Below are 23,730 nucleotides of genomic sequence, written 5' to 3'. Positions count from 1 at the left end.
AGGAAGAATAAGCATTCCTGTGAAAGGAATACGGTGCAAACACGCACAATGCTTTGACAAAAAAAATTTTTTACAGCTAAACGGAAGCAAATCTTTACTGAGCAACTGCCCTATTTGCGGAACTTTAATTAAAAACCCTGAAAAAGGAGGACTCGTAGTTGACCGCTTGCTTTTCGATGTTATTAAGTACGCAGCAGAAAGAAAAATAAATAGTACCAAAGTGTGGATGTATCCGGACAACTCGTGGAAAATAATTGAGCAAGAAAATTTTTATGATGAAACAGCGAAGTATTTTGTTAATGAGTCCACGCAAGATGTTATAATTATAGAAGACTAACGCTATAATTAGTGGATAAATTATTTTGAATACTGTAAAGTTGCTTAAAGATTGCTAATTTTCGCAATCTGTTCTTTATTTTAATTTTTCTCCGGCGGCGTAGAATTTAGTTTAATATAAAACGTTAAAATCAAGACCGCAGGCCGCCTTTTTTACTAAAGAAACTCCGTCCATTATTTTTATTGGTTTGTCCACGTCAAAAGTGATTTTCTATAAATTTAAAAACGATTATTAATAAATATAAATTTTTTTTTAAAATTGTTACGTCGAAGCAGTGACCCCACGCAAAAACATGACCACGTTCTGTTACACCAACCACGTGGTTAGTTCCGCAGTCCACATCCACAAACGGGTCACGCGACTCCTCGTGACCAGTGGAAAGCCGATACACGTGCCTCTCGTTAGCAAAGCCATCAGCACTATTTATGTGGATTTCTAAAGGAAGAGGAAGTCTGATAAGGGAGGGGAGAAACACTTGAAACTTGAAAACCTTGATCGTCCGACTCGGGCACTGCTGCTGCGGGACATACACGTGGGTTCTGGCCAAAACCAAACAACTTTCCGTTCTCTAATAGAAAGAGATTTAGTACCAAAATTGAAAAAAAAAAGTTACCGCAGGTGCTTACCAAGTAGAGCAACAGTGAACGAAGCGCCTGCGCTAATTTTTTTAATGGGACCTGAAAGAAAAAAAAATTATAGTATAGTATAAAAAAGGGTGTAGAAAAAAATATGTTTAAGAAAACTGAAGTTAGAATAAATAAACGGAAATGGGAAAGAGAATACTTTGGTCGGGAAGAAAAACTTCGTCAGGAATAATTCTTTTTACAGTGCGGATGGAGTGAGTTCCTCGCGCAAAGTCTACAAAATTTGGTAAAAAAAAATTACTTGTTATTTTTATTAATAACCTGTTTCCTTTAAAAAATTAAGCAAAAAAAGGTTTAAAAATATTAATTATTTCTATTAAATAAAATAATCTATAAATAATGATTCCTATAAAATAAAAGGTAAGAATAATAACAAATAAAAAATTAATAGTAACAATAAAAAGTACAATTTAGTTTATTAAAATAAGAAAATACTTTATAATAATGATTATAGAAATAAAAAATTTTTTATAAAAGATTTATAATTATTATTATTACTTATAAAAAATTATTTATCATAATTGTGATACTTTCAGAGTAAAAGGGGCAATAGGGGCGCATATAGCCTTCATACTGTTCGTTCCCAAATACAAATAACTATAGTATACTTACAAAATTTCAAAGCGGGAGCATAACTGAATCACAAAATAACTTTTTGACGTCCGTGGCATAAAACCACCACGCTGGTATGCCAAATACCGCACGCAACGCTCGTGACTTCCGTCCCTTTTTCCACAAAAGGAAGAAAAAGTATAGCGCAACCGAATAAATAATAGTAACCCTCAAAGAACTGCAAGGAAACTGGCGTAACGATTTTGTGGTACGGAACGTTGTCAGTGGCATCGCCGGTATTTTGCTTGTATTCCTTTGAAGTGCCACCTAAACTAAGCCATCCCCAAATGTACAACGCGTCCCTTGTGCACGCCACACTGTGGTACCCGCCAGCACTGACCAACCGGACGTCCTATTTATAAAAAATACCATTGAAACATGTGGGAGGTCTGAAAGAAAAAACCTTTTCTAGTAAAGTGCGGACGGGGAGAAGCGTGCTGTCGTAGATGTCCGTCCCGTTTCCCAGTAAACCTCCTCCCCATGAAAATACCTCAAAGCGAATTGTTAAGTTCAATTTTATATAAATTACAAATAATATCTAACACCTTTTAATAATCAGGAAAAATGAGATAATTTATGACAGTAGTAAGTGACAAAGTGTATTATATATAATTTTTTATATGAATATTATATTTACACCTATAAAAAACAGTATATATATAATATACTTTTTAAGTTTATAGTGGTTGTCATAATTTACAGAAGCAGTATAAATAGAAAAAAAGTTTATAAAAGTTTAAATTTTTTTTTTAAAAAATTTGTACTTACCTTTATTATAAACACTAAATAATGAAAGAGAGAAAAAAATTATATTATTGATAATTAAAATTTTCAAAGCTTAACAGGTAGATCCGCTTATAAAAAAATTTTAATTAAAAAAACCATTGGAAATTTTTTATCGAAATCGCTTTTATAATAAAGAAAAAAGCAAATTTACTTACAACTTTTTGGTTTGGTTTTTGAGTAAAAAAACCTAAATTTAAAGCATTAGCTACTGAAATAGTAAAAGGCCTTAAAAAAAGAAACCCAAAGCAACATTGTGATAGAAACCAGAAGACGTGTGCAGGAAGCGCGCTTCTCTTAAAGGTTTGAGACGGAGTGGCACACACTGGTCCTAATTAATCGTAACAGAAAAAATTATATAATTTATTTTAAAATAGTTTTAATAGAAAAGTTAATAAAAGAAACATCTGGCTCAGTTTTACAGTAAGTATGCCTTCCAATTTGGTTAAAGCAGTCGTCGCCCCTTTGATTATAAATTTAAAGGTATAGTTAGAAGTAGCAAAGTTAACTTTTTTTAGTATGCTTTAAAATTTGTGCCTAAAAGTGGTAAAGTCAACTTTTTTAAAGAACGACAAGTAAAAAGAAATATCTTTTTACCATCCGTATAGATGTCCGTACTCTGAACTAAAATTAGTATTAACGTAGTCGTCTGCGCCGTCACCGCATCCTCTGACGATGGCGGTGGTGTGTGCGGCGCCACAACTAACCTTTCCGGTAAAATTAATGTTAAGTAGATAAATATAAGCTTTCAAAAATTTTAAACCTCTATAACTTTACGATTATTAAAATATTTCAGTAGAACAGGTTCAGAGTAAGTCATGTAATTGCCCGTGCCGTTCTGGCCATCTGTACCATTTCCCCTTAAAATTTAAGAAAATTTATCTTACTGTATTTTTTGATTGTTGATATTAAATTATTTAAACGAGAAATTGATGTAGATAGCTGACCAAACGAGAAGAGCAGAATTTAGTTTTTTTAAAACGTTGGGCAAAGGAGTGGCATATGTTTCAAAGTCTTCAAAAGTTAATTTAGGTTCAGAGATAGTTGCTTTATTATTATTTTCTTTTAAATAAAGTTTTTGAAAGTTAATTACTAGATTATGCCAGAAGGACAAAGATCGTATTCTATTATTTAAAAAAGGTTTTATCTCAGGCCTCATATTGCCTAAATCACCATTGTTAAAAACTTGCAAACCAAAACTCCGCAAAGAAAATAAGTAATATATGACTTCCTGCTTTGTTCCTGAAAGCTTTAAGCCTAGTCACTTAGTATATTTATAAGAAAATAGCAGATTGTGGTGGTTTGAAAAGTTATTTCCCTCCTCCAATTCATAAGTTTTTACAGAAGAGTAACGTTCAAAGTAAGTGTTTTAAACAACCAAACCACGAACTAGTTAAAGAGAACCCCTATCTGTTCCTTATAAGAAAAATTAAATCTCGTGTATTTTTTAAATGACTTAATATTTAGTTTCTATATACCATAAAAACCTATAATGAAAAATAATTATCAGAGGATTAGGAGAAACTTCAAACAACTTAGTCCGCAACGTCTAAATTCTACGTAAGCTTAAACTGAATTTTTCCTCTTTACTTGTATAATGGTGTTATTTTTAGTTTATATGTCTAGCAACTCGCTGTGAACGAACTTAACAACCGCTGTTTTGTTGAAAACTCCTATGGAGACAAACTTCTCAATAAAAAATATTTAATTATTTCTTGCAAAAATATAAAAAATAAATAAAAGATGCTTTATTTTACCGTTTACTTTTGGTGTTAACATAGTTAAGCTTATGCTAGGCAAACTAGGCGTTATGCTAAAACTATATTTTTAATCACAATTTAGAAAAGTTTGTACAAAAAATAATAAAAGGTTTACAAAATAATTAGCTCGACATAAACAACTTGTAATTATAAATTTTTTTAAGTTTTTCTTTATATGAGTTCACTTATTATTAAATATTATATAAAATAATAATAGGTTATTAACTAATAAAAAATGAAATAAAAATTTCTATACAAAAACTATAGAGGCAGTGAAGTGGCGTTACAATAAAAATATTGCGTGACCCCTTAGTATCCGGCTTATAACGAGAAGACTCCACTCCCCTTTGCTATTTCTATTACTTGCAGTTTTTCATGTAAATGCTTTTTCACTGGACTCAGTTAAGACGCAGACTTATAAAATATATATACTATTGACTGCAAAATGCAGAACTTCAAGCTTGAAGTAGAGTTTGAAGAAAATAATCTAGAAAAGAATTGCCCTCCCGTTAAAGTATTCTGCTGAAGTTGCTGTTTTGTTTTTTAATAGTTATTAAACTTATACTTGAAGGTCAACGAGAAACAATTACAAACAGAATTTCTTGCTCTTGGAAAGTTATTTACTGATAATACTGCAGATTGGTTAAAAAGGAAGGATGGTGGAGATACCATTTCCCTTTTTTTTTAATTTAATATATATAGTTTTACTACTACATATGCCCTTTTTACTTATAAAAAAATATTTTTAAATATAGCGCTTCTCAGGTTCCGTAGTTTAGTTTCTGGCTCTGCTCAACTTGATTGTTTAATAACTTCCCTCAGCCGTGTTATGTCTGAGCTTACTATAATTGTAAATTTTTCCTTTTATTTTAACTAAATTTTTTGAAATTATTATAATTTATAGTTAAAAGATAGGCGCTCTCAGCTATTTAAAGAAGCTTGTCTTGCAGTAGCTCACCTCTCTATTGTATTGGGGCGTAAATTTGATCCTTTCATCTCGGATGTTTGCAACGCTTTAATATCTGTTATAAATCGCGAAAAAGTTAATTTTACAGCTTATACATATAAGAATTATTAGTTACGTTTTTTTTACACACGCATATATAAAGTTTATATTAACCAATATATTTAATATATATATAATATTTTGGTTATAAATATTGTATTATGATAATAGAAAATACATTTCTTTTAAAAAAAAATACATTTTTTTAATTGGATCTATAATTTGGCTGTACATTGTTTTTTTTCGTTTTTTTAAATAAAATTTAAAATTTTTTACTAAGCGAAAATATTATATTAATAAATTTGTACGTTTTAAATTTTAATAGAAAATTTCTTTATACTTTTATTACAAGATTTAGTTATATAGATATTTAATTACATTTGAAAATTTACGATACTTGTATTTAGTAAAACAATGAAATTAAATTGAATTATTTTATATAATCTAATATTTCCCTTAAATTTATAAGGACTTATTGTTATGCATTTTAAAAGGTTTTTATTTATATTTAATGTGAGTCCTGCAATTAAAATCTACTTGTTTGGTGTTTGCGTAACTAAAGCGATTTAATTTTTTGTACTCTTAATTTTTACGTACAATTAAAACAATTATTCTCTCTAGCGGATTTTTGTTTCCTCTAGCTATTGCGCCATATTGCAGGTTATTATTATATTAATCTTTAAGTATTATAAATCAATCCTTTAAAATTTAAAAATAGATTATATCAAATTGCCCGAGCGCGAAATTTATTTCAGTGTTGGAACAAAACATGAGGAGCAAAAGTATTATTGTTGCGCATCACTGCCTTCTTTGTCTAGTATGTTCTATATGAGTACTAGAAGGAAATACAAAAGAATAGTGTATTATATGTATATATATAAGACTGAAGTCATTAAAATATGGAACGAAAATTTGTTGGGCAAAAGTTTTGGCTCCATTACTACCTGTTTGCAGCAGGGGCTAGGCCACAGTCAGCGGGAGTGCAGAGTTGTCTCACGTGTCGCCTTTTGGGAGATGTACAAAAAGTTTCCGCACGAAGCAATAAAGTTTATAGTCTTTTTTTTACACTGCAAAGTTGCGATCAGCCCGTCTAAACGAAGTTTTGTTAGTTTTTATAAGAAGCTGATTGGCCGGGCAAAGGAAGAGCTCGTTAAAGCCAAACCGCCTTCAGTGGCATTTGAGGCGCCCAGCGAGAAGCCCTTGTTCTTGGAACCCCCTTCTTTGCGATCTCTAAAACGGTCGCTTTCACGAGTCTCTAATGGAAATCAACAAACGCCCACTTTAAGGAAAAGTACGTCAAGATTGGTTAGTAATAAGGAGAATAGAGCAAAAGAGCAGGTGAGCGGGCCTACCGGGTCGAGATTAGTTTTTATTTTAATTTTTTTTTAATTTGTTCGCTGAGGTCTCGTTGAAAATGGGCAAGTCATCATTTTTAAAAGAAAATGGGAAAGTATTTTTCTTTAAATTTACTCTATAACTTTTATTTATAATTTTAAAATACGAACGCATAGTTGAACGTTCCGAATATTGAGCCTCCTCAGCGCGTGGCTGCGAAACCTGTTTATATATATTTTTAAAATTTTTATCATTTCTAAATTCCATTGCGTGAAGGCTGCCAATTGTCAGTTTCCCAGAAGAGTTAACCTCGCGGATACGTTAGAAAAACCTCTAAAAGAGGGGCGGCGTCCGGCTTACATGTCACACCGGCAGCCCCCGTCAACCCCTGCAGGCGAATGTTCTAAAAGGGCCTCCACGAGGCCTCATCCCCGCGAGGGTAAAGCCGTTCTAAAGCCACTTGGAGGAGAGGACGGCAGAGCGTTCTTGCAGGAAAATAGTTTGGTGGTCGGTTCGGGGGAATCCACGGCGGCAGTGCGCAACCCTCAAATTGTCGCGGAAAAGGGCCCGGCGATAGAATTGGCCGAGCTTTCATCGTCCACGTGCCCCTCGTCCTGTCTTCCGGCCGAGCGCATTTCTTCAGTTTATTTTTTTCATAAATTTTTTTTCGTGGATTGTCAGTTTCTTTAGGAAGATATTTTTATTGCGAGTGGAGAATCTACTTTACAAAGTCTGGAAGCGAGATTGGATTGTGATTTGACTGTAAATTTTATTATTTCAATTTTTTTAAATATAAAAAGATTAAATTATTAATAAAAGTTTTCATTTTTTATAATAATCACTTTTTTTACAGGGTAATAAAGAAGAGGAGGAGCTTGCCCAACTAAAAACTATTTTGAGCCAAAAAGCAGCAGTAGATATCAAAGAAGGACTTCCTTGCGTGTTAAATTTAATAAAACAAATTTGTTTACCGGACTACATTTTAGTTAATTTTTTTTTCGTGTCTTTAAATATTTTTTTAAATAATATTAATCATATTTATTTATTAAAAAAGGAAGCAACTTTTGAGTTTTTTATTAAACTTTCTGAAGATGACGGCGTGGAAATTTCAAGGGTCTTTGAAGTATGTTTTTTTAAATCTTTATTTTTTAAATTTTCTACTTTGCAATGAAAAAAAAATTTTTTTGAAGGGCTTGCAAGACTTGATGCCTCGTGTTGGTGAACTTCAGAATGATTTTTTGGCTGTGCAACTTTTAACTTTACTGCTTAACAAGTTTCTTGCTATTCTTTATTATATACTTTTTATATAAAAGGTTAAGAGAAATTTTATTATATGAAAGAAAAACCTTAACACATTATTATTGGTCCTCTAAAATTTTTAAATTGTTTGATTGGGCTTTTTTTATACAGCCAATTTTCTTTAAATTTTTTGATTTTTATATCGGACTTTTTTAACTTAACTATCTAAATTTGATTCTTTTAATTTTTTGAATATTATAAATTGAATTTTAATATTTTAATAATTTTCTTTACTATAAAATTATTAAACTTCCATAAAACTTTTGAATTTATATTGGACTGTATTCTGAATGAATGTAACAAATTTATTTATAAAGAAGAAAAGATCATCCTCTCGCGGAGTTTCTCTTTCAGCTCTACAATGACCATGTGACCAAGTCGTCTTGTTTCCGCCACTGCAAAGGTGTGCTCACTTTGGGCCTGCCCCTCCCCCCACCTGCTCTGGTCGTCCTACGCTCTTCTCCCTTATTTTTTATAAATTTTGCGGAAATTTTTAAACATCTTCCAGCTGGCCGTTTTGCGCCATCTAATCTTATTGGTCCCTCAACTTTTGCCGGAGTACTTTCCGTTTGACCGGAAAGATGTTGGGCTGCTTAAAATAGTGTCGGAGGGCGCTAGTCAAGCTGCCGACGCCGACCTCCGCTACTTGTGCGAGACTCTATTTATTGGTTTGTGTCAACTTAACTCGATTACGGTGAATAAGGTTCCTCTGGTCCATATTTTTTGGTCCTATTTGTTTTTTAACTGTTACAGCATATTGAATTCCTTCCAATTAATCTTCAAAAAGTCGCCATTGATATTTTGAAGCGGAAAAAAGCGGAAAAAAGCGGTTGGGAGTTTTATTTTTTAATTTTTATTTAATTTTTAATTTAGTAATTTTTTTTTTATTGAACTTTCGTTGAAGATAATTTTTTTTTGAACATTTTTTTCAGCTAAAAACGATACCATTTCTATTATTCCTTTTCAAGTACAGCCGAAAAGTTCTGAAGAAAAGAAAATTTACTAATTCAAATAAAAAGTAGTTATAATTATAATAAGCTACTTTTAAAGTATTTATTATTTTGTTATAATTTCAGATCCATTATAGAACTCTTTCAAGATTGAATACTATTTTTTTTCAAAATTGAAAATTTTATATTTTCTGGAATTAAATTCAAAATTTAAATTTTTTTTTTTAGGCTTAAAATTCAGCGGTTTTACTTTTTGTTGCCTGTTTCAACGATATGTATATAAGTTTACAAAGATTTAACCATTTTTATAAAAATAGTATTTGTTAAAAATAAAAAAAAATAATATTAAAAAAAATCGAAAAAAAATTCTTTACAAAAATATGAAACATTGGGTTAATAAAAATAATGAAATTTTTTAAATATAATAATAATTAATGGTAATGTACATATCATAAACGTCACGATAATAATTTTTACATAAATTTAAAATAATGAATGTACACCACCAAAAAGGGAGAAGTTAACATAAAAACATAAAGTACAATAATACGAAATAGCAGAACACCGAGCAACAAACAAACACAGGAACATTAAACTTAACATTCACTATTAAAAAACTAAAATCCAGAAGTAATCCATTCAAATTTGAAGATTTTAGTAGCTTCCGAAGCCCAATTAAAAAAATAATTTGACAGTGATACTAGATCTATACACATTTATTAAGTTTAAAAGAGTGTTATTACAATTAATTATAGAACAGTAATTTATATTACAAAGGTTATTATATTAGAAAGCCCATAGAGAAATTATATGGGTAAGCTTCAAGTAAGTTATGCCCTTGGCAGGAAATTATTAGGAAGAGGCAAGAAATACTAATAAAAAGGTCTGAATGCTTGGCATGCCAATCCTTAGCTTCCTGGGCTTTATTGTGTATCTATAAAGCTACAAGGCCACTTCAGTGAGAGGCTCAACCCCTTTGGTGTTAGTGCAGGCTTTTTTTCCATGAACTTTGTCGTGCTTTTTTCCTGTGTCACGTTAAAGGCGCTATAGTTAATCTATAGGTGCTACGCGTTTAAGAGCTGGTGGTAACGTTCAAAATTAGTTTTTAGTAATACGGTAGGAACAGGTGTGTCCTTTATAAAGGGTATAAACAGTTCGAAAACTAATTAATTAAATGGTTTCCTTGTACTACCTGTACGCTTGTTTTGTTTTTTTGAATTAACTTTATATATATATGTCTACTATTGTATATAATGTATGACGTTTTGCATATACTCACTCTATTTTACGAATTTATAAATCATACATAACTTTTTATATAGAAAATCTGAGTGTGTTGAGTTTTTTTATCTATTCTTATTGTTGACCTTTTTTAGCTCATGGTTAGTAAGAAGAGCCTACCTTTACGAATATTTATATTCATTCAATAGGAGCAATTCATAATTTTAGACGTCATTTAAACTTTTTGTTTGTCGCACTTATTGTAAATAGTTGGAGATAAAAACAAATTTAGAAAAAGAAAATAAACATTTGTTGAATTTTTAAAATTATTTGGTTTTGAACTTTTATTTAAGAGAAAAAAATCCTTCTATTAAAAACTAAATGCTTTAATAATGCTAGCAGTCTAATAATAATTTTAAGTATTGTACGTCAATTTTTTTATTGTTTAAAAAAGCATACGAAAAGTTATTATTTGTTTAGCATATACTTTTTATAATTCTGTTTACTTTTGCTTTAAATAAAGTATGTATAAGCTTTTATTTATGTTTTTCTTTTTTTTTGAAGATTTTAAAGGATTTTTTTTAACTTTAGTTTAGGGACTAGTGGTAAATTAGCAGTTTCTTTTACCTTTGCTAAAAATATTTGGTCTTTTTATCTGTTCCTTATTTAAGCTTTAGTAACTTCATAAACGGATTCTCTTTACAGCAGTTTAGGTTTTGCATTAATTTTAACGGTTTAACATTATATCTATATGTTTATACGGCTATAGTCCGCTTTCTTCGATGTGCTTCAGTCAGCAGACTTAATAAAAATAATTTCATCCTTTATCGCTTAAAATTTCTGCAGCGTTTTTTAAAACAGCTAATTTTATGGGCACGTTTACTTTTTTAGCAACTTTAAACGGGTAACAAATCTTTTTTTTCGCCTGAACGTTTCCTTGTTAACCTTCGTCTGCTAAGGTTTATTATTATATCATAAAAAAGAAGTCCAAATATTTTCAGTTTTTCACACTTTTTTTATACTTTTAAGTAAAAAGAGTATAGAAAGTTTTATATAAAAATCTTCGTAAATTTTACTATTTTAGAAAATAATTTTTCACATTATTTTAATATATATTTAACTTTTATGTTTTAAACAAAGAAAAAGTTTAACCTTAATTTTTTAAGAGATTTTGAAAAAAATAATTTACTAATTTTTTTATTTATATTTGTAAAAGTTAGTAATATTTCTAGCTTTATAACAAAAGTTTTTGTAAACTTTATTAATACTATTATTACCGTTTTTTTCATTTTTTTATTTATAAAGTTCGTTTTATTTATGTATATTTTATTTTTATTATGATTATTACAGAATATTATTAACTTTACTTATTTTTTTTTTTTCATATGCAAATGCCTAGTATGATAGGATGGGTAACTTTAGTAACCTTTCCTATAGAGTACGCGCCTATTGTAAAATGCGAGCGTAAAGTACTTGTATTTTATTTATGTAATAGTTACCTAAAAAGAAGTAAGCAATAAATTTAAGTATTCTTGTTCTCTGCAACCAAAGCAGCGTTGCTATAATTTGTTCCACACCCGCCAGCATTTTAAAAATAGCGTAAATTCTTGTTTTAAAATTCTGCAGTATTCACAGTAGCTTTGATAGGCCTCAAAACTTCTCTTTTAATGTTTTTCTTGCCAAAAAATTCTCTAAAAATTAATATTTTTTAAATTTTATTTACTAACTTGTAATAGGAAAGAATCAATGGCAGAAATATCCGTGCTGCCATAGTGTGGGAAGCTCATTTTTAGGTAATAATACGCCAATTCACCTTTTGTTAAATAGTAAACTGCTATAATCTCCTAAACTACAATGTTAATTCTCCCTCTCATAGAGAGCGACACGCTTTATAATTTTTTTAATTCATTGTACAAGGTAACTGTCCTAGGTTAACTGTACATTTACAGGGAACTTTACAATACGAATGCAAATAAACCCTTAAAAAGGTTATTCCTTCCTATCATCTCCTCTAGAGCCCGCAGTCACTAGATAAGCTTAAAAGTTATAAAAAGCGATCTTTTTTTTAATTCTAAAGCTTCTAGATTATCCCTGAGCTTGCCTGTTTAAAAATAGTAAGCTCTCCCCTGTAGAGTCTTTATTTCTTGAGCTTTTAAAATTTTTAACTGCACTACTATAAGAGGGCTCCCATTTATTAACTGCGCCTGCACAATAATCAATAGTACGAACAGACGATATATTTGAAGTAAATTATAAACTGTAACCTACTTTTTAAGTATTATTGGTTAATAATATAACCAAAGTATATATGTATATAAGTGGAGTAATTAAAATGGTTGTTCTTTTTATTGTGCTGAGGTGACTACGACTTTTACTTGGTTGAGAAACATTTGTTTTATAATATTAGGTAAAGAATAATCTATTAAAGGATCCTCGAGTAACATGGAGGGGTGAATTCTGTTTTGGCATTTAGCAACTTATATTAAAAATAATTAATTTATATAATAACACTATTACTAAGAGTGAACAAGTATTATAAGGTAAAAACTGTTCACTTTAAAAAAATAATAAAAAAATTTAATTTTTTATTTTTGCGAGGGAGTAATACTGCTCGAGCAGTAAAGAGTTAAAGATTACTGATGTAGACCCCAAATTTTGGTCTTAAAAATTCAAAATATAAATTTGTTCTTAATGTTTATATTTAGAAACCAAAGCAAGTTTATTATTTAAGTATTATCGAATGCCATAAAACAATATACATATTAAATCAGAATTATAAGTTTAAAAAATATGAATAACTATTTAAAAGTATAAAATTCAATATATAGATGTATACCATTCTAAAAAATATGGTAACAATTAAGAGATCATCAATAAAAATACCAGGGTCATACTAAGTTAAATAGATTTAGATAAAATATATTCAAATAAATATTTATTATTTTAAGTACAAAGTTGGCATTAGTTATTTTTTAAAATGTTAAGTTTAAAAATGTTGTCAAAATGGAAGTTTACCATGTAACGTAAAAAGTATTATTTTGTGGTCCGTCGCCGGTTTACCGACTATTAATACCATTACAGTATACTTGTATTTTGCTTAGCTTTCTTTTAGGAGTCAAGAATAAAAAACTTGGTTAGATTTTTAGAAAAAATTAATTTTTTTTATTTAAGACGAAATTTATTTACGTTTCACATCAAAAATAACTAAAAAAAATAAATTAATTATAAATTTAAAATAGTTGTAACAAAATTGTTAGTAGAAATATTTTGGTTTTTTTATTAAGTGCACTATAAAGTTTTATAACGAGACGTAAGTTAAAAATTATGCAAACTTGGGGTCATGTCTGTGCCCTCTAAACACTTAGGATAAAGATGAGAGACTGTACTCTATTCCACATCCACTTCCAGTAATAAAATTATGCTAATATTCATTAATATTAAAAAATAGCTTTACTTAAAAGGCCCCTAAATAAATTTACCCCTTTCCTATAACTAATACCAGACAAACTACATTAATAATTTATATAGCAGCGACTAGTGTGAATTTTGGGCCTATAAAAAGTATATATTAAATAATCCGATTTTTTTAATGAAGCACTGACTAATATGTGTTAAACTCAGACTTAGATTTTGAGTTTTCCGCCTAAAAAGCATGAGTACAAATATAAAATTTGTTAAAGATTTAGCTTAACAATTTTAAAAAAAAAGCTGGGCTTTTCTTCTCAAGTTAGTAATATATCCGAATTTATACGGGTAAACTATGAATAAAATATCAGAAAAAATTATTTTTAGAAAATTAAAAGTGTGGCAAAACCTTTGGATTTCTTTTGTGCTACTTTTGTTGTATGGTATATTTTAACTTGCCATTAAAAATGAGTAAAGCAGGTGCTTCAAGTTTTCAATTTTTCGGGCTGACAAAAACAGGTTTACTAAAGTGAATAAGGAAGATTTTAAAATTTATAGTTTTTCGGCAATTTACAGACAAACAAGGAAGGCGGGACCACTTAAATAAAATTTCTTTCTGTAACATTTAAAATTTCAAGTCCCAAAGATGCAACGAAGTTTTTAAAATGATAAAGAGCATTGTGAATCTAGGAAGCATAGTTTGCAGAAGGCTTTACATTATTAAGATGTTTCTAAGAATTACTCTTTTTTTTCTTAAAGAGCTGAAAAAGGGTTTTAAGTTCCCCACTTAATTCGCAGCCGTACGCTTGTAGATTAGCAATAAATAACTAGAATTAAGAAGTTTAGCTAAAAGTCCCTTAAAAAGATTTTCAGTAGTTGACTCACCTAAGCAGAAACCATAGATATAACCAAAGAAAATCCACCAGCTGTATTTGTAATGCAGAGGTGGAATTAATTTTGAAAATGGAAATTAAAAATAATATAATACTTATTAGTTGTAATATTATATAAATTTTAAGAAATTCTTACTATGATCACTTTATCACGTAATAAAATTTAACTGAATACCATTTTTTTTCTAAAAACACATTGTCATATGAAAAAACCTTTTTATTAACTTTATGCCTGTGGTCAAATTTCCTATTTTTATAAAAACTAAATAAATATGTAGTCGTGGGTGAAAACATAAAAACTGGTTTAAACTTTTTTTGCTATTTCCTACATTAAAGGAATAAGCAATAAAGCTTAACGAACCCAGAAACGAGTAGAAGTAACTAATAACTTTATATCAGTAAACGGGATTATTTACCAATAACGGATTCTCTTTAAAACTCTTCAACCGATTACCGTTATTTGAAAATTTTATTTTTTAATTCCAGCTCGTTCTGCGTTGAACCTATTCATGGGTAAATTATTATCAGAAATGTTAAGCCTAAAAACTGCTAATTGTGATGATTCCACTCTATACAGGCATAATTGTATTAACTGAAAGCTAAAGTGCTGCACAGTCCCATAACGTTAAAGATTAGAAACAGGTAAAAGTCCAAAAAGTTAATGTAAAGACTAGAGTTTGTTTATAAAAGATTTCTGTTAGTTGGTATTTTCTAATTTAAATATAAACATAAAAGAAAGAAAAACGCAAACGTACCCAAAAGACTTGGTTAATATTACTGTGAAGTATAATATATGTTACAGCAAACATTCTATTTATGGGTTTTACGTTTAGTATTCTACTAAAAATAACAATTCTAATTAGTAAATAACATAAAGTTATAATTAAATTAATTATACTCAGAAATTTACTACTACAAACGAATTTTTTTTGGCAAATAGTAATATCTTTCTAGTCTTTCTAATGAATTGAAATTAATAATATACGTCAAAAGTGGATGAAGCGAAAGTGTTTTACCTAATTTGTTTTAAGCTTATTTCTTTTTTTTTATATCCCTCTATTATTATGAATATTAATAAAATAACTAGGCTTGTATTTTAGTTATCTGTTAATCGTTTGTTTATCTTTTACGTTTTTTAATGAAAACCTATCATTTGGGTTGTCGTCCACCCAAAACTGTTTTCAACTAAAAAGGAAATGCATAAAGGCGAGTTCTCTTTAAGGGGAAAGTTTCTTGCCAATACGGAAGACGGCAGTATTTTTTACTGGATATGCTGTAGACTTCTTATCAACTTTCGAAAGATATATATTTTTTAATACGCTCTTCTCTTATCTAAAGTAGCATACGCGTTAGCATAAATAACGTAATGAATCAAGTTATAGAATCACTTAAATATAATAAGTTAGACGAAGTTTGCGCTTTGTTAAAGTATAAATATGTTTTAGGCAGCAAAATACGCCCAACTGAAGGTTAATATAGTTTTTATAAGTAATAAAACTTTAATCACAAAAGTAAAAAAAAAATAAATATACAATTATAAAATTGTCTAGATGTATCCAGCGATATGCGTCGCTGTTATGAGCTGCTAGAGAGCACAAGTCGTTCTTTTTACGCTGTAATTATGAATTTGGATCCGGAATTAAAGCCAGCCATATGCATCTTTTATTTGGTAGAAAACTTTTTCTTTAAGTCTAACATCTAGTAAAATATTTTATTTAATTTTTTATTTACTTTTAAACTTTTTTATATCTGATTTTGCATAAAAGGTGTTACGTGGTCTAGACACTATTGAGGATGACATGACTTTAGACGTTGATTACAAATCTCAACTTCTTCGAGATTTTTATAAAGTTCTGGAAAAGGATTGTTGGTTAATAATTGTTATTTTAAAAAAACTTATATCTCATTTTTTTTTTTTCTCCTTCCTTGTTAACTTTTTCAAATAAGTAACGTTTATTATATATATAATAAAAACGTAAAGGAATTTTACTCAAAGTGGCGAAAATCAAAAGGATCGAATCTTGTTGGTGGAGTTTGATTGTGTCATTCGAGAGTTTTGTAAATTAAAAAAAGCCTATCAAGAAGTTATAATTTCCATAACCAAGCAAATGGCGGAAGGCATGATCTATTACGCCGCTGCCATCGTCGAGACTTTAGAGGATTGGGACAAATATTGCTACCACGTGGCTGGTTTACTTTTACTTATTTTCAGATCAAGTTATTTTTGATTACGAAAAAATTTACATTTACATTTTATATCGTAAAATAATTCTTATGTGATTTATAATTACATTGAATTTGGATTTCTAATTTCTTTTATTATATTTGTTTTATAAAAATTTATAATATTTTTTTATTCTTATATTCTCAACTTTTTATTATAAATTTGATTAAAATTAATTGTTTAACTATTTTTTTATTATAAAATTTAATATTAAATTATGTTTTTATAACATTTACTTAGTTACATTTATCTTTTTATATTAATTTTATATTATGTCTTATAAAAATCTAATTAATTAATTAATCATTTTTTATAACATTTACTTGTTATGAGTTTATCTTTAATTAATTTTTAAAAATTTATAACCTTTACTTAACTCTTATTAATCAATTAATAATATTAAACAAGCTGCTTTATTGAAGGTGAAAACAGCGGTTCCCACGTGCATGCTGGGGACTCAAAAACTTTTTTTTTTACTTTTTTATAGAAAAATGATTTGCGTGATTTTTTATTATTCTCAATAATTTACCATAACGAGAAATTTTCGATTTATATTTAAATTTATTTTTTTTTATAAATTTTTTAAAAGAAATCTGTATTATTATTATTTATTGTGAATATTTAGCCATTTAGCTTATTATATTGAAAAATTTTTGATTTTTATATAAAATTTCTTTCAATATTCATAATTTTTTGGTATTTTTTCGGAATAAAATTTATTATTATTTATTATTATTGTCCCTTGAGAGGGACTTGTACACATACTAAATAACCTGCGCAAGTGCCTTTAACTGGTATCACCGGTTTATAACTTGATGTCAATACCCAATGACTGCACCATATTTATTTTTTATTATTATTTTTTTTTTTAAGTTTTATAGTTTTATTATTTTATTAAAATTTTTTTTATAACTACTTTCTATTATATATTGGAATTTTTTCTAATTTATAATTTTAGGTTCTAAATTTTTTTTAAAATTTACCATGAGTACTTATAGTTTATAATATTTTTTTTATAACTACATTGTATTATACATTGAACATTATCAAAATTTTAATTTCCTGTCAATAATTCTTTTATAAATTTACTTTGAGGTCTTTTTGATTTTTAATTTTTTTAAAAACTTTTTTGTCAGGGCTAGTTGGAATCGGATTATCTAAAATTTTTTCAGTAAGCGGGTTGGAGGATGAGTCAGTGGGCAGTACCACGGAACTTTCTATCGCGATGGGTAAATTAAATTTAATTAATGTTGTGGAGGATTATTATTATTTTTTTTTGCATTTAAACTTAAACTTTTTTTTATTTTTTTAACAGAAATAAAGCATAACTATTAAAACAGTTACAATTAAAGAGACTAATAAAAACTTATTTTTAATTTCTTTATTAATTTTTTTAAAATTTTGATTATATCACTTTTCATTTTAAAAACTCTTTTTGGAAATTTATGGTTAAATTATGAAAAATAACAAGTTTAAGTAAATTTTAATACCGTTATTATATTTATTATGTTAATTAAGTTTAAAAATTAAAAAAAAGTTTATATATAAATTTAAATTTTTATGCAAATTTACATAGTTTCATAGTTAATTTAATTTGTTTTTGGCTTAAACTTATATTCAAAGCAATTTTAAGAAAATTAATAGTTTTGTGTAAAAAATTATAAATAAAAATTAATTATATATATTAAAACTTTTATTTATTAATCTCTAATAAATTAATAATTTTGAATAAAGTTATAAATATAATTATTAATTTACTTATTGAGTAAATATTCAAGTAAAAAAAATTTTATGTAAATTTATAGTAGAAAATATAAAAGTTTTACTTTTTTTTAATTTTTAATAAATTTCCAAGGAAAAAAAAAATGAAGGTTAAAATAAATTTTTATTAGAAAAAAATTTATGAATTAATTTATCTAAAAGTTTTCATTTTTTAAGTAAAGTTACAACTAAAAAAAAGTTGAGTTAAATTTTTATTAGAACATATTTTTTAAAATAATTTTTTTCCAAAGTTTATTTTTAAATCTTATTTAATTTTTTAAGTAAAAAGAAAGTTTAAATAAATTTGTATTAGAAAATAAACTTTTTAATAATTTTTTAATAGTTTTTATTTATTTTTAAATAAAATTACAACTAAAAAAAAGTTTAGAATTAATTTATATAAAAAATTAATTATACTTTCGATTCTTTAAAAGTTATAATTTTTTTTTAAATTTTATGTAATTTTACAAGTTAAAAAAAAGTTCAAATTAATTTTTTATTATTAAATTAATAATAAATTTATTTTGTTTGTAAAGATTCTAAATTTCTCTTTATTATAATATATTTTTATTTTTTTTAATATATTCTATACTAAATCTATTTTTTCTTAAAGTTTTTAAAATCTTCTCAAGCAAAATTAATTATGAAAGTATAAAATTTTTACTTCTTTTTTTAATATAATTTTTTGAATATTATTTATTTTCTTACGATAAACTTTAATAGGTTTTCATATTAAAAATTTTTTTTAAAAGCAAACTCTTTTTTGTAATAAAATTTTTCGTACTTTAAGTAGTTTTTTATGTATAAATTGTTTCTAAAATTGTATTATTATTATTAACTTTTTATAAATATATTGTATTTTTATTTTTATTTTTATTATAACTTTATCGTATTTTATTTTTTTTAATACTTATTAAAAAACTTTTATTATTTTTTTTATATATCTAAAAAAGTTTCTTTCTATATATTATTATACCACATTTTAAATTTTTTTTGCTAACTTTTATTATTCTTAATGTTGTGTTTATTTTTTATTATAATAAATTTTATTAATTTTTTTTTTTCATAACAAAATCAGGTTTGTTCCTTCAGAAAACAAATATTATTCGGGACTTTTTAGAGGATTTCTCAGAAGGTTTTTGATTTTTTTATTTATATATCAATAAAATTCTATTAAAAATATATTTTATAAAAAATAAATAAATTTTTATATAAAAGTATGAATATACGATAAAAGTTTTTATACCAATAAAATTAGTATTCAAATTCTATATAACTACATTTTTATATTTTTTTATTTAAATATAATTATACGATAAAAGTTTATAATAATAGTTATTTAAATTTTATAATAAATAATTTTTTATAATTAATTTTTTTTAAAATATGAATGTACGCTAAAAGTTTTTATAATAGTAATAATTTAAATTACATAATAAATATTGTTTTATTAATAATTCCTTTAAGAAATTAATTGTTTATACTAGTAATAATTAAATTTTTTATAAAGTAATTTTTAGTACTCAAGTTGAATTTATGGTAAAAGTTTTTATAATAAAGATATTAATTTAATATTTTTTTTATTAGTAGTTTTAACAAAGAGTTTCTTATACTAAAATATGAATGTACTATAGAAGTTGTAATAATAATAAAATAATAATAATTACTATTATTTAAAATATTTTAGTGCTTATTTTTATTTTTATTATAATCATTATCATTTCTTTTATTTTTTTGTTTTATACCAAATTTTAAAGAAGAATTAGTATATTTTTCATTATGATAATATTTTTTAATATTTATAATAATAATTACTATCTTTGTTATTTATAGAACTTTTAGTGAATATTCTTACTTTTATAATAATAATAAATAATTTTATTTTATTATTTTTTTGTTTTATATTTAGCGATGACTTTTTTATTAGTTTTTGTAACAATAGTCATAATAATAACCATAATAATAATAATAATAGTTTTTTTATATTATGATAATTATAATTTTTACTATTAAAGAATTTTTTGTGGATATTTTTACTTTCATAGAAATGCTAATTTTAATTTTTTTTTATCGTTTTATACAAAATTTTTATAAACTTTTGGCATTTTATATACAATAATAATTACGAGTATTTGGTTTTATATAAAATTTATTGAAGTTTTATTATACTTTAATTTAGAAAATATTATATACTGACTTTATTATTTTTTTTACAATATCTATTGGGAACTTTTTCGTTTATATAAAGTTTAGAAAAGTTTTAGTATTACTAAAGTTGTATAATTTCATTATTATATTTATATTGAAAACTTTTTATTGTTAATATAAAATTTTTTTAGTATATATTTATTACCAAATTGTATAATAGATAAATCTTTATAATAGTAATTATAAATAAATTTTTTTTTTATATTTTTATCCAAAATTTTATAATAGTAATGATATACTCTTATTTTTAGTAGTAATATAATAATTTTATATATACATAGTATATTTTTATTACTAAATTGTGTAATAAATAAATCTTTTAATAATAATTATTATATATAATTTTATTTATTTACTTTTTTTATTTAAAATTTATTTATTTTATAAGCATTTATAAATAATATATTTTTTTTACTAAAGAAAACTTTTCTGTATAAATTTATAAAGTTTTAGTATATTTTTTTTTTATTAAATTGTAAAATATATTTATTTTTTATTTTTTTATTAATAACTTTTATGAAATTTTATCTTTTTTTCATCATCATTTTTAGTTTTTAACTTTTTCATTATAGAATAATAATTTTTTTATTTTTTTAATAATAGATATAAACTTTTTTTTAATAAATAAAAACTATATATTTGAGGATTCTGATAATAATAAGTGTTAAAAAAAATTATTGATATGAAATATTTAATATTAAATAAATATAAATAGTTTTAACAAGTAATACTTATAAAATATAATTATTTTAAAATAGCCAATAAATAATAAATATAATAAATAATTATTAGTAAATAGTAAATAATTATATATAAATAGTAAATAATAAATAAATAATAAATATTATAATACTTATGAATAGTAAATAAGTAAATATAAATAAATAATAAATATCAATATTAAGTAATAAAAATAAAATAATAAATAATAAATAAAATAAAAAGTTTTTGTTTAAGTAATAATAATTATTTATAAATAAAAAATGCTTTTAAAAAAATTTATATAAATATTTAAATATCATAAAATTTCTGAAGTAAATTCTTATGTTTTACTGTTTTATATTTATTTACTTGAAAACTGATTTATTAGGAAAACTTTTATTGTACTATAAAATTTATTTAAAATTTTTAGTTACTTTTATTATAATAAATAAATTCAAGCGTTTAACCCTTTTTTTTATTGAATTAGAAAAATGATATAATTTTTATGAAAGTATTTTATATATACTTTTTAATGAAGAAGAAAAATGTAATAATTTTTATGGTATAAAGTTTATTATTATTTTTTTTATTTAAAATTATTATTATTTCCTATATTTCTCAAAACTCTTCTTATTGTTTTGAAATTTTATTATTTATTATATTTCTCAAAACCTTTATTATTAATATTTGTATTTTTTAAACTTTTTATTATAATTTTTTTATAACTTTAAAATACTCATATTATTTTGTATATTTCTAAATTTTTATTATTAATTTTTATATTTAAAACTTTTCCTATAAATTATTATTTTTGGAAGATTTTATTATTACTATTTATATTTTAAAAAAACTTTACTAATATATTTTTATATTTTCTAAAACTTCTATTATTATCTTTTATTAAACTTGTATAATTATTATTTGATATTATAAATTTTTTTTAAATTTTTATTAAAAAGTTATTAATTATTACATTTTAGTAATAATTTATTATATTTTTCCTATCATTTTACTTTTTTTAATATGAAAATGATTTTTTTTTTCCTTTATATTAATTTTTTTTAATTTTTTTAAAAGTTATTTACTTTTTAAAATAAATTTTACTTTATTACCTTAAAATTTTTGGTAAATATTTTCAATTATTATTCTTATATTTTACTTTTTCATTATTATCGTTACCCCTTTATTCTTAACACGTTAAAATAGATTTCATTAAAATATTTGTTTATTTTTTTTAAAATATCATTATTTTTCTTATCAATCATTTTACTTTTTTTTGTAAATTTAAGTTAAATTTAATTATTTTTAGTTCTAGAACTTTTCACTTCAAAGTTTTTAATGAATTTTTTTGTTGTGAATAAATTTTAAGCATACATATTTGTTATAGGAAGAATATTCTGGCCTTCTTCAGTATGGAAAAAGTATGCAAAGCGTATTGAGGATTTTAAAAATATTCGAAACAAGCAGGAAGCGTTGCAGTGTCTAAACGAATTAATAACAAATACTTTAAAACATGTGCTTTTTATTTTATTATTTATTATAAGAAAATTATAAAAAGTTATAAATAAATATTTATTACAAAAGATATTCATAATTTTGTCATTTTTTTATTTAAGTTTTTTATATATATAAAAAATTTTACTTTTTTTTTCCATCATTAAAAAATGATTGATTCTAACGGCGGTATTTTTTTTAATGAAGGTTCCTCAAGTCTTGGGCTACTTAAATTCCCTCCAAAATCAAAGCGTCTTCAACTTTTGCGCCATTCCACAAGTCATGGCAATCACCACATTGGCTCTATGCTACAACAATTACAGCGTTTTTACTGGTTGTGTGAAAATCAGAAAGGGGTTGGCAGTAAAATTAATGACAAACACTACAACACCAGCGCATGTCCAATGGACTTTCTTTACGGGTTCTTCCCCCATGTCTATTCGTTTATTGTTTTTATGATAAAATATTGGATGTACTTGACTGGTTCTTTTGCATTATTTGATTATTGCCACTGGTTTAAATTTTGTGAAAATTCTTCTGATTATTCGTACTTGCCATTTTTTATAATTTTATTTTATTTGATTGGATGTTTACGCAAAATTCCTTTTCACTAACGAATAAAACTTATGCTAACTGTGATTGGTCGTTTACGCTATTTTATAAATATATGAGTTATATTTTAGCTTTTCCTTAAAATTACAGAGTTTAATTATGATTGGTTGTTTGTGATATTTTTCATTATTTTTATTTGCTTAAAATTTTTAACTTTTTTTTCGGGTTATAATTGCAGAGCTCAAAGAAATTTATGATAAAACTGATCAGGAGCCAATGGCCAACGCCGAAACGATGAAGGTCTTAAAAGAGTGCTTCCAACTGCCAATGATAGCTCCTTTATTAAAGAAAGGACGACTATTGCGCTTGGAGGGAAATCGACCAATCATATTTTGTTTACTTTTTGTGGCCACTCTTATATTGTCCGTCAAAATGCAGCAGTAATAGCGACGGGGAAGTCCAATAACATAAAAACTTCTACAGCGCGAAAAAATTAGTAGTTGAGCGCAACTGTTTTAATGAAATTTATAACAATGAAACGCCA

General features: G+C 25.4%; 3 protein-coding genes across 3 annotated transcripts; 2 read left to right on the top strand and 1 right to left on the bottom strand.

Moving 5' to 3' along the window:
* Positions 1-411: 411 nt before the first annotated feature.
* On the bottom strand, positions 412-3,432 carry LOC135145217 (uncharacterized). Its single transcript, XM_064077333.1, has 16 exons — positions 3,324-3,432; positions 3,140-3,236; positions 2,974-3,083; positions 2,782-2,839; positions 2,620-2,707; positions 2,535-2,566; positions 1,997-2,083; positions 1,920-1,945; positions 1,762-1,865; positions 1,634-1,707; positions 1,512-1,578; positions 1,121-1,195; positions 964-1,014; positions 828-905; positions 603-772; positions 412-547 (listed from the first exon to the last, which is right to left on the bottom strand). The coding sequence occupies exons 2-16, from the start codon at positions 3,194-3,196 to the stop codon at positions 449-451; spliced, it is 1,176 nt and encodes a 391-aa protein (XP_063933403.1). The 5' UTR covers positions 3,197-3,236; positions 3,324-3,432; the 3' UTR covers positions 412-448.
* Positions 3,433-4,593: 1,161 nt separating this feature from the next.
* LOC135145221 (CLIP-associating protein 1-B-like) lies at positions 4,594-8,782 on the top strand. Its single transcript, XM_064077338.1, has 19 exons — positions 4,594-4,650; positions 4,708-4,795; positions 4,892-4,986; positions 5,041-5,178; positions 5,764-5,802; positions 5,861-5,959; positions 6,025-6,188; positions 6,252-6,480; positions 6,545-6,592; positions 6,654-6,701; positions 6,754-7,119; positions 7,168-7,239; positions 7,331-7,462; positions 7,532-7,600; positions 7,668-7,750; positions 8,094-8,220; positions 8,285-8,479; positions 8,530-8,605; positions 8,709-8,782. The coding sequence occupies exons 3-19, from the start codon at positions 4,966-4,968 to the stop codon at positions 8,780-8,782; spliced, it is 1,980 nt and encodes a 659-aa protein (XP_063933408.1). The 5' UTR covers positions 4,594-4,650; positions 4,708-4,795; positions 4,892-4,965.
* Positions 8,783-15,631: 6,849 nt separating this feature from the next.
* LOC135145224 (squalene synthase-like) lies at positions 15,632-23,706 on the top strand. Its single transcript, XM_064077341.1, has 9 exons — positions 15,632-15,714; positions 15,796-15,914; positions 16,012-16,115; positions 16,227-16,435; positions 17,606-17,698; positions 19,309-19,365; positions 22,528-22,655; positions 22,842-23,055; positions 23,425-23,706. The coding sequence occupies exons 2-9, from the start codon at positions 15,810-15,812 to the stop codon at positions 23,628-23,630; spliced, it is 1,116 nt and encodes a 371-aa protein (XP_063933411.1). The 5' UTR covers positions 15,632-15,714; positions 15,796-15,809; the 3' UTR covers positions 23,631-23,706.
* Positions 23,707-23,730: the final 24 nt, after the last annotated feature.

This window comes from Zophobas morio, unplaced genomic scaffold, assembly GCF_036711695.1.
Source record: "Zophobas morio isolate AGI-343-1 ecotype UQ-CSIRO unplaced genomic scaffold, CSIRO_AGI_Zmor_V1 ptg000133l, whole genome shotgun sequence".
Taxonomy (NCBI): domain Eukaryota; kingdom Metazoa; phylum Arthropoda; class Insecta; order Coleoptera; family Tenebrionidae; genus Zophobas; species Zophobas morio.
Note: the sequence above shows the minus strand (reverse complement) of the source record. Positions and strands in the feature narration are given on the sequence as shown.

Bases quoted from the DNA above. Each gene is read 5' to 3' on its own strand.
- LOC135145217 (XM_064077333.1), bottom strand. From the start codon at position 3,196: ATGACTTACTCTGAACCTGTTCTACTGAAATATTTTAATAATCGTAAA. The intron at 1,015-1,120 runs GTATTCTCTTTC...TTTTTCTTTCAG, and splicing joins AGTTTTTCTTCCCGACCAAA to GTCCCATTAAAAAAATTAGC. The intron at 773-827 runs GTTTTCAAGTTT...CTCTTCCTTTAG, and splicing joins GCCCGAGTCGGACGATCAAG to AAATCCACATAAATAGTGCT.
- LOC135145221 (XM_064077338.1), top strand. From the start codon at position 4,966: ATGTCTGAGCTTACTATAATT. The intron at 5,179-5,763 runs GTTAATTTTACA...TATTCTCTCTAG, and splicing joins CTGTTATAAATCGCGAAAAA to CGGATTTTTGTTTCCTCTAG. The intron at 8,480-8,529 runs GTTCCTCTGGTC...TAACTGTTACAG, and splicing joins ACTCGATTACGGTGAATAAG to CATATTGAATTCCTTCCAAT.
- LOC135145224 (XM_064077341.1), top strand. From the start codon at position 15,810: ATGCGTCGCTGTTATGAGCTGCTAGAGAGCACAAGTCGTTCTTTTTAC. The intron at 15,915-16,011 runs GTAGAAAACTTT...TTTGCATAAAAG, and splicing joins CCATATGCATCTTTTATTTG to GTGTTACGTGGTCTAGACAC. The intron at 23,056-23,424 runs GTTCTTCCCCCA...TTATAATTGCAG, and splicing joins CCAATGGACTTTCTTTACGG to AGCTCAAAGAAATTTATGAT.